The sequence below is a fragment of the Populus euphratica genome, unplaced genomic scaffold (genome assembly GCF_000495115.2).
Source record: "Populus euphratica unplaced genomic scaffold, PopEup_1.0 scaffold234.1, whole genome shotgun sequence".
In the NCBI taxonomy this organism is placed as follows: domain Eukaryota; kingdom Viridiplantae; phylum Streptophyta; class Magnoliopsida; order Malpighiales; family Salicaceae; genus Populus; species Populus euphratica.
In genome coordinates this window covers 732,457-742,923 of record NW_011499928.1, presented here as the reverse complement: position 1 = coordinate 742,923, position 10,467 = coordinate 732,457, and the positions used below count along the sequence as shown (strand labels likewise).

At 29.1% G+C, this 10,467-nt stretch overlaps 1 protein-coding gene across 1 annotated transcript; it reads left to right on the top strand.

The window, feature by feature from the left end:
* The first annotated feature begins 6,670 nt into the window (after positions 1 to 6,670).
* On the top strand, positions 6,671 to 8,138 carry LOC105135863 (salicylic acid-binding protein 2-like). The gene is made up of 3 exons (XM_011040934.1): positions 6,671 to 7,143; positions 7,418 to 7,528; positions 7,630 to 8,138. The coding sequence occupies exons 1-3, from the start codon at positions 6,769 to 6,771 to the stop codon at positions 7,906 to 7,908; spliced, it is 765 nt and encodes a 254-aa protein (XP_011039236.1). The 5' UTR covers positions 6,671 to 6,768; the 3' UTR covers positions 7,909 to 8,138.
* Positions 8,139 to 10,467: the final 2,329 nt, after the last annotated feature.

The following is a 10,467-nucleotide window of genomic DNA, read 5'->3' as shown; positions in this document are numbered from 1 at the left end:
TAATGAAGAACAAAACAGAAAAGAGAGAAAAAAAAAGTAGAGAAAAATAGAAAACATAAAAAGATGATGTTTATGTCTCTTCAAATGGAAGAAGAAGAACCATAGCAGCTGCCACCGTTCCTTCCAGTCACTAGCGTCCACCGCTATGCCAACACCACCATGAGCCAATGCTAGGTCAACCATCCCCGACCCTTCTCCTCTTTCTTTTCTACTTTGCCCCTTGTCAGCTCCACTAGTCTGTTAATGAATAGTGGAGAACCATTGTTCCTAGGCCGGATCAAAATCGGCCTAAACCAAAATATCTAGACTGGGTCCAAGCCAGTTTTCTTTGAGAGAGTTTTCTAGGCTAAAATAAGCCCAACCTATCTTTTAGGCTAATATTGGCCCATTACTCTTTTTGGTCGACCTCGGCCCAATCAAGATGGGCTCAACCTATATATTTGGGCTAGCCCATCCCATTATATATTTATGATATAATTATATTATATATTATACAAAAATTTCAAAAAACATTCTTTCAAAATTTGTGATTTTCTCCCATATTTTTCTATCAATCTTGATTAATATTGGTTTGTATTTTTATATTGTAAAGATACAAATCTGGAATTAAAATACCTGATTTTCTCCAAATGCTGCGACAATTATACAACAAAAAAAAATATCTTATTTTCTCCCATACAACCAAGTCTCTTAATTATAAAATTTTTCACATCATGTTTTTCTATAACAAAAAAAAAGTCTTAACATGCATTTTTTACTTTAATAACCACTTTCATAAAGTCTCGAGAACTAGGCCAATATTTCAAAAATTCTAAAATAAAAAATTATTTTGTTTTCTTTTAATATTTAGTATGACAAAGTTACACGTAAGACATATTTCTAATATTAAATAAAATTTTGTTTTTTTATTGATATTAGAACAGTTACATTTTACCTTATAAGATAAAAACCTCTTTATTGACAAGAAATTTTTTTGAATCTTAGACAAACCAATAATTAGAAAACAATAATACCTTAGCATATATCAGACAATTAAATAAAACAACTTACTTTAGGTAAGGCGTATTTCAGGTGTTAATACCTTCATTTTACATAACCAATCCTCGTGTCCTATTTCTAAGACAATTTAGAATTACTAGTAATCAAAATATTAGTTGGCGACTCTCATTCCCACTTCACATAGATAAAAGATAAGAATTCCTTGTCTCTCCCACATTTCCAGATCATTCATTAAAAACTCGAAAGTGGGCAATCGTCGTGATGCTGCATGCATGCAACATCCATTACCACTCAATAAACTTCTTCATAATCTGTAGTGAGTTATTCATATTTTTCATTAAAATGTGTCATCTAATCTTATGCTTGTTGGTCTAGCATCACTACAAACTCTAGAGTATGAGTGCTAGAAACCGATTGTGAGCAATCAACACTCGAAACATTATAGGTTATCCGCAAGTTCTTAGCTACAGTATTATAGAGTTTGTGTACCTGATTTCTATCGGCTCCACCAGACAATCCTACCTCTAACTACAAATCCAAATTGATATCTAGATGGGTCAAAGTATTGTCGTCATATCTCTTTTTCAAGCAATTGTTATATATATCCTAGAAAAAGAAAATAAATTCATCAAATTGAAGGAAATTATAACTTAATAAAAAAAATTATTGAAAATCAATATACCATAAAGTAGTGAGCTCATCTATCTATGAATTGTTGCAACCCTTTTTGGCAATCATTACTTCGCACATGCGTTTTAATAAAAAAACTTCTTTGGGCTTAGCTCGCATCCAAGAACAATAGCCTGCAAGATAAAAAATTAAGAGTTATAATATATATATATAAACAAATAAGAAATAAGAAACAGATGTAATAAAAAAATATTAACATCTACTTTGTATGGAAAACAAACAACACAGAGTCGTTAATGTGCACGGTAACGAAACCATGAACACGTCGGTTCTGGTTCTCTATACCGGACTGTAACCATCATGTGAAGCACTTGGACTTCACATGTTGAATGTATTCTGCCCATATAGCCTCCAAGATATATAGCGGTATAAAATCTTTCTAAATTACCACGTCATTCCAGGTTGGAAGCTTGCTTTCTCTTGCATATTTTTTTTTTGCTTCCTTTTGAGTCTCGTACCAAAAATCACACAACATATATGTGACCAATGAATTATCTGTTAATAAATGAAAATAAAATTTTAATAATTGAAAAATAAATATTATGATTTTGATATTACCTAGTTATAACGTGATTCTCCAAAAAATTATCGTGATTTCAATCAAATCGTTGGTGCACTTCAATAACTGATCACTTTTACAAGACTAGACATTTGTTTTGTTAACAAAACTTGTTAATTTATGCATGCTCCTATAAATTCTTATTGGACTATTGTTAAACACATTCTACATTATCTTCAAGGTATGATCTCTTATGGCTTACATATTACTTGTAGCTCCTTTTTCACTTTATGTGGCTTTACAGATGTCGACTGAACGAGTAGTATTAATGATCATAAGTTTATAGGTGGTTACCTTGTCTTCTTTGATCATACATCAATTTCATGGAAATCAAGCAAGCAAACGACATTGCTGAGATTATCTGGGTTTAGTATTTATTGTCAAATCTGCATATTACTCCTAGTTCTGCTCCTACTATTTGGTGTGATAATCTAGATGCTACTTATTTGTTTGCAAATCCTATTTTTTATTCTCATACTAAACATGTTAAGGTTAATTATCATTTTGTATGTGATAGGGTTAAAGAAGATTCAAATTTATTTTTTTTTATCATTTTGTATGTGATAGGGTTGCCAAAAAGAAGATTCAAATTTATTTTTTCTCTTTTTAGGATCAACTTGCAGGTGTCTATATTAAGCCACTTCCTACTACTTTTTATATTGCTTTTTGGTTCAAGCTTTTGGTTGATCTTCCACCCTTAACTTGAGAAGCATATTATAAATGTATATATCTAAGAAATATTAATGGATTAATCTAGTATTGTAATCTCAATATTAATTATAATATATTTCTCTATATGTATAAATAAAAAAAGTTGGCTAACTAATAGTTTACGCTTTCTATTTTTTTTTTCAAATCAAAGTCTTTCTGTTACCAAAAAAAACCTTACAATCTCATTTCTCTCTTTGTTTTGAACAATAATTTTTATTAGCATTAAAGATAGAATAAGTTACCATTGAATAGTGAAAATGCAGAAAGTGGAGGCCCAGACGAACAAGAAAACACAAAGTATGTGATTAGGACTTCTTGAAGGAACACATATATACAAGTTGGGAAAGCGAGTGTCCAAAGGAAAAGTTAGAGATAAGAACATGATGACATCAAAATAAAATTAAACTCTTGAAGGAACTAATAAATCCAATAAAAAAATAGAAAATTTTGAATCAGCACATAAAGGAGAACCCAAGCTTGGACACAAGTTTCAATTTTGAAAACAACTCAACTACGAAAACGGTTCTTATTGCTGGCCATGAAACCAGATTCCTACTTTGCTATTGTTGCATGCAGTAGATTGATGGAAACTCAAGAGAAAAATAGGTTTATAATATTTTTGAAAGGTGTTTGATATTTTATTTCTTACTGCTTGAGGAAACGACTACTTGTGTTCAAGTAGGGTACAAAACAGGATACCCATCGTTTTAAAATCTAATTAAATATTTGAAAAGTAAAGGAACGAAAGAGTTTTGTTTGGATTTGAACGAAACAGTCTCTTCGCTTATTATTTGAAATTGTGTTTGATTATTTTTTGAACGGATGAGATTATGAGATTGAAACAGATGTCCTGTAAATAAATATTATAAAATTAATACTTTATATAGCCTTATATATATACATAAACTAGATAAAATGAGTATTTTATGTAGTTACGTGTTAATTTTCATAAGAATTTACAGATGAAAGAGGTGCGTTTGTATTTGAGGAGCTAACTTCTCCAAGAACAAGATATCTTCTTGGTCATCTTATTTGAAGTTCTTCAGCGAAGAAAGCATCGCTGCTTTTCATCATTAATATATATTTTTAATAGTTGAATTTCAAAATTATTTTATGCACTTCCTCCCCATTGCTTTTGAATACCCTTGAAGATCGAAGGCATGACTTTACTTGTCAAAGAAAATAATGCATAGGAGTTTTTGTTAAAAAAAAATAATATTAGATCATAGAAATTAAACAAATATCATAAAAATTAAATAAATATTTTTTTAAAATTATATAATTACTTCAAATCATAACATAAATTACAGATACTCAATACAAATATAAAATTACAGAAACAGAAATAAAATGAAATATCAAAACAATTATAGAAATATAACATAAATATCAAATTACAGAAGTTGAAGGAAAAATAAAATATTAAATTTGTAAAAATATAACCAATATAACAACATAAAAATTAAATCCATAAAAGTTATATTTAAAATTAATTTTTATTTTATAAATTCAGCTCTGGTATTATATTAAATTAATCCAGATTAACATAATAAAAATATAAATATAAAAAAGAAAGAGAGTAAATTCTTATTAATATGTTTATTTTGAAGTGTTTAAATTAATCTAAATATTAAAAAATTATATATAAATTAAATTAAAAATATTATTTTATTTTTAATAAATAAAACAAAATAAATATATTATATATTATTTAACAGATTCAATACGGTGGAAATATGAACAAAATAGATGGTACTCGGTCAAGTCTTGCGGCACCATTATTGAAAACAATTGAGTACCTAGGCGCACGGGCAGAAAAAAAAAATTAAAAGGGCCATGATTTCAATTATTTTACTATTTAAGCTAAAATTACAAATATTATTAAGGGAGCGCTGGCAAAACAATTTCCTTATAGGCCCCGCCCCTGCCATCCCTCCCTTGTCTCCTCCCCTGCCTTCTCAACAAAAGTTGAAGGAAAAGGGCGATTGGCCACCAAATTGATCATTTCTATCACTAAATTTGTGTCTTTGATTCTCATAATTTTTCATATTATATTTTTAAATAAAATCCTAATCACATATTAGTATGGTTAATATGTACATTTATTTATTTATTTGAGAACTCGCTCGTCCAACTTGTTTGTTTTTCTTCAATATGTATGATTATTTTTCCAATTAGATAGTTTATGTCTTCTATTTCATCCAATTTGAGAGTAATCCAATTTCTCCCTCTAAGGTTTAATTGTATCCATGTCCCTTCTAAACTTTCAATTACAAATCAATGTTTCCTCTCAAGTTACCCAAACTAACCAAAAAAAAAAAGACCCTAAAGTTTTGAAACTTATTCATATAGAACCTTTTTAAAATAATTTGAGGAGATCAAATCTTCTACAACAATTAAAAGATCCAATTGATAAAAATATATCATTTGCATTTAAAAATATAAGATACAAAGTTAAAATATATCTTTCGTTTATTATGGTTTACGTTAGAATTAGAAACATATAAAATAAATTGAGAATTTAAAAAACAATAGTAAATAATAAAGAACACAAAAGATTAAATTAGCAAATAAAGGGCTAGTTATTAGAAAATAAAGAGTGGGATTACAATTGAAAAGTCTTTAATGGAGGCCTTATTATGCAAATAACTTTTGACTTGATATTTCCTACTTTCAACTTTTCTACAGACGGTACTCTCTATAAATACCACCAAGCAAGATCGAACATAGAACGCGTGACTTGACTTGCCAAATAAAATAATGCCTCTGTATATTGGGAAAGGTGCCATGAAATATATATATATATATATAGCACTAATTCAAAAGACAATTGTTGAAAGGATAAGGTAACGAGAACGAAATAGATTTCCTGCAAATAAATATTATTCACCTTGTTTTGTTTTGTTTTTTTATATTAATCAATTACATTAATCAAACCGAAATCGTTTAAAACATGACTCTGAAAAGTTAAATATTTGTTCAGAGAAAAATGAAATAATTACATTATAAATATGATTAGAAAATACAAAAAAGAAATATAATAGAAAATAACAACTAAATTAGTGGTGTGTATGAGATCATTACTAGTGTAGCTGAAATTAGATTTATTACACTTTAATCAAATCAATGATCTATATAATATCGAAGAGAAACAAGAATCTCAATTCAATTGTACCTTGTTGAAATACAGATCATTTTTTATAAGCCAAATTGATAATCTATTCACTATGTTCTCTTTTAGAATTAAATGTCACCTCTTATTATAAAATTAATACGGTGTATAACCTTATGTATGTATAGGGAAAGAAAAACTAAATAAAATGAGTATGTTATCTAGTTACGTGATATGTTAATTTTCCTATGAATTTACAGAAAGAGTTGGGTTTGTATTTGAGGAGTTTACTTTTCCCAAAACAAGCTATCTTCTTGGTCATGTTATTTGAAGTTCTTCAACGAATAAAGCATGGCTACTTTTCTTCATTAATATATATTTTTAATTGTTGAATTTCAAAATTATTTTACGCACTTCCTCCCCAATATTGCATGTTAATACCATCAAAAAGATCGAACGCATGACTTGACCTGTCAAAGAAAATAATGCCTAGGTGTTCTTGATCAAAAAAAAAAAATTGTGACTTTCAACTTTTCAACAGACGGTACTCTATATATACCACCAAGCAACGACATTACTAACCACAATCAAGGCATTACGAAAATATTACGTACTGTCAAGCGAAACCAAAAGCCTTTACAAGCGAAACCAAAAGCCTTAACTTTTTTTATAGTACTATCAATCACCAAAAAAATAAATGGCAGATAGCAACAATCAAACAACGCATTTTGTTTTGATCCATGGTTCAGCTTCAGGAGCTTGGGCATGGTACAAGGTGAAGACAATCCTAGAGGCAGCTGGCCACTCTGTCACAGCCCTTGACATGAGTGCATCAGGGGTGAACACAAAAACACTGGAAGAAGTTGTTACTTTTGATCAGTATAACGAGCCCTTGATCGAGTTCATGGCCAACTTAGCTGAAAATGAAAAGGTTGTATTGGTGGCTCATAGTCTAGGTGGCTTAAACGTGGCTTTTGCTATGGAGAAGTTCCCAGAGAAGATTTCCCTGGCTGTTTTTGTTACAGCATTCTTGCCTGATACCGAGCACCAGCCATCGTATATGTTAGAGAAGGTACCGCAATTTATTTTATTTTATTTTGCATTTAATTAAGGCCCTTTAATTGATTGGTTTTAATTTAGATGATGAACACGAGTGCCCGGATCTGTTCTGTTTAGGGTCCAACAACACAACCCACTGAGCAGAGATATGACGGGCAAAACCTTTTGCTTAATTCAACAAGCAATATTCATAGCATTAATGCACAAGAAAACATGCAAATGTAAAGGCATTACCAATCATCTCTAACTTTAAATTAAACCCTTATACATTTTGTTTTTTCTGTTAGTTTATTGAAAATAGCCCAGCCGTGGCAGAAGGGTGGCAGAGTGTTGTGTCTTCAACCACGGGATATGAGGCATTCATGAAGTCCACTGCTTTTAGCCTTGCCTCCCCTGAGGTACGGCTCATAAATCTGATTACAAATCGATTTTCGATCTTGGACTGATCTGTTTGACTGTAATAACTATTGTAGTGATGATATATTTTTCTTGTGTGCAGGATCTCAGTCTCCAAACGCTTTTAAAGAGATCAGGATCATTGTTTCTTGAAAGTCTGGCCAAGGCAAACAAGTTCACGAAGGAGAAATTTGGATCGGTTGTGCGAGATTATGTTGTTTGTACTCAAGATTTATTGGTGGTTCCGTCATTGCAGCGCTTCATGATTGAACACAATGAGGTTAAGGAAGTGATGGAGATTCCAGCAGATCATATGGCAATTGTTTCTAGGCCTAAAGAACTCTGTCAATGTCTTCTGGAGTTTGCACGTAAGCATGCATAGATTGTTGTTAATTGGTGCGCTAATTATAAATGTAATAATGTGCAACATCTGTATCCAGTTCTAGGCTGCCTCTATATGTATAATAGGATGGATGTTGAAATAAAATAAAGAAGAGATATATGTTGGCTTCATCTTTAGATTTGGTCTTAGGAATTTTCTTTGAATTGCAACCGCACCGTACGTGTCTTCATTATTTGTGTTTGTATTTATTGTATTCTTTTCCAATTATGAATAGTAAAAAAGATTGGTTTCTAGTCTTGCTTGATTTGTTATATTATGTTCTCTGCTTGCGCTATTGTTATCATCCATTCACAGCAAACTTGCAAGTTTTCGCTTACCATACGTAGCCACGGCTCCTTTATATGGGTTCTTCATTCATAATACAAAATCTTCGCGCAAGCCACCCCACGTAGATCCCATTATCAAAATTTAATAACATGGTATATGTATAACTTTTTCTAATTATTCAATAACACATAACAACTAAATACCAGAAATTATTAAGCTTTAAAATACATTATTTATGACCTCCAATCAACACCATCAGTAATTTTTAAACTGTGATACCAACTGATATATAAACAGATAAAAACAAAAGATAATGGTTGCAAATTCAAACCCTTAAAGATTAAGAACATCATAATTACAAGGAAGCTTTTAAAATATGTAATATTATTCATTTATATATTCACTTGCCAAAAATTTATTATAACCTTTTATATAGAAACAAAAACTAGAAAACACTAATAATATTGAATATAAAAAATAAAATAAAAAAATTATTCTATTTAAATAAGAAAAAAAATGAGCATAAAAAAAAATAAAAAAAATAAAATTAGTTAAGAAAAATATTTATTATCCCAATAACTCTTGCGCTTGAATCTTTTCATTTATTATATTAAATGCACGTTTCACTCTCTTGTAAAGTATAGAATGCAACTTCATTATTCAAGAAGTTGTGTATCCATTACTTGTAGCTTTATATTAATTGGATCTTGTCATGTTTTATTAAAATTATGATTGGTTGTATTTCGAATCAAACGTTTTGATTTTAAATTTAATGATATGAATTATGTTAGAAAAATAACATAATAATAAATTAAGTTATTATCTTAATTATCATATACTAAATAATTTCTCTTAAGCTTGGAAAATAAAATTTTATTTGCGAAACAAAATTAATGCAATTGAAAATTGAAAACAAATCACTACTAGAAAATTAACAAATACAAATAGACACACCAACAGAATATTTTCATTTGTAAATCATAGTGCATTTTTTCGACTGAATATGCCCTCGCATTATCCATTGGTAAGTATCAACAAAAATATTCCCTTAGTATATATCAAGGAAATTACAGTGAGTAAAAAAAAAGGAAGAAAGAAAGAAATAAAAAAAGTACGATGATATGTTATTTTTATAGACAAAATTACCAATAGATTTAAATTCATTGATTAAATTCATTGATAAATTTATCTGTAATATTTAATTTATAACTTGACGAGCGATTCTCCTCTCTCCCTCCTCCATTTCTTCTTCTTCCTTTATTTTTCTATACAACAAACAACACAACCCCTAAAAAATATTATAACAAATCAACCTTCTACTACAAATCCAGCCATCCCAACATTCACTTTATTAACATTCATGTTCTGATTTAGATTTTATTGAGCGTTCTCCACATTAAGTAAGCAAACTACCATTTTTTTATTTGAACTCAATTTTAAAATGTAAATTTTTATTGCATATTTATATAGTATATATATTTTGTTTGGGTGTTTACTCGTTTTATAGCTTTTTTTCCATAGAAATTTATTATATGAATGTATGATTTGCACATGTTAGGGTTTATATGAGACTTTGTAAAATTATATTTGTATATAAATTGATGAAATTTATTTTGAATTTGTGACATGGGTATTTTGTGATGAATTAAATAATGACTTATTTAACATGTCTATTTTATATTTTGTCAATTTTTTTAGTAAGTTGAATTTTTTTGGTAAATATATAGAAATTTAAATTTATATAGATAATCAATAATGATTTAGTTGTACTATTAAAATAGTTTGAATAAGTTTGAGTTAAACCAATGTTTTGTTATTTATTTAGTTTATATAATTAATTAATACATGTTATCATCATTATTCTTTACAGGTTTTACATAAGTAATGGATAATCGTTGATAGATATATTGAGATTCACCCAAAGAGTTGCGCATGATGGATTATTATAATGGAGTTATAGGTTTTATTAATTACACATTATCTAATCCAAGAAATATTAGTGGAGGTGGTATTAGACGTCTATGTAAGAGGTGTAAAAATTATTGATCTAGATGTTGTAATAATATATCTTCTACAAAAAGAATTCATGGAGAGATATCTATGTTGGTTTGCACATAAAGAACTATATATTCCTCATGAGAACATGGTAGAAAGGATGGTTGAGTCAACTTCTAGTTCTAGCAACTTGTATGAGATTGTAGATGACAATAGTAATCCTTATAGGAATATGGTTATATATGCAATGAAAATGAATTAGGGTTATGTTGGTCA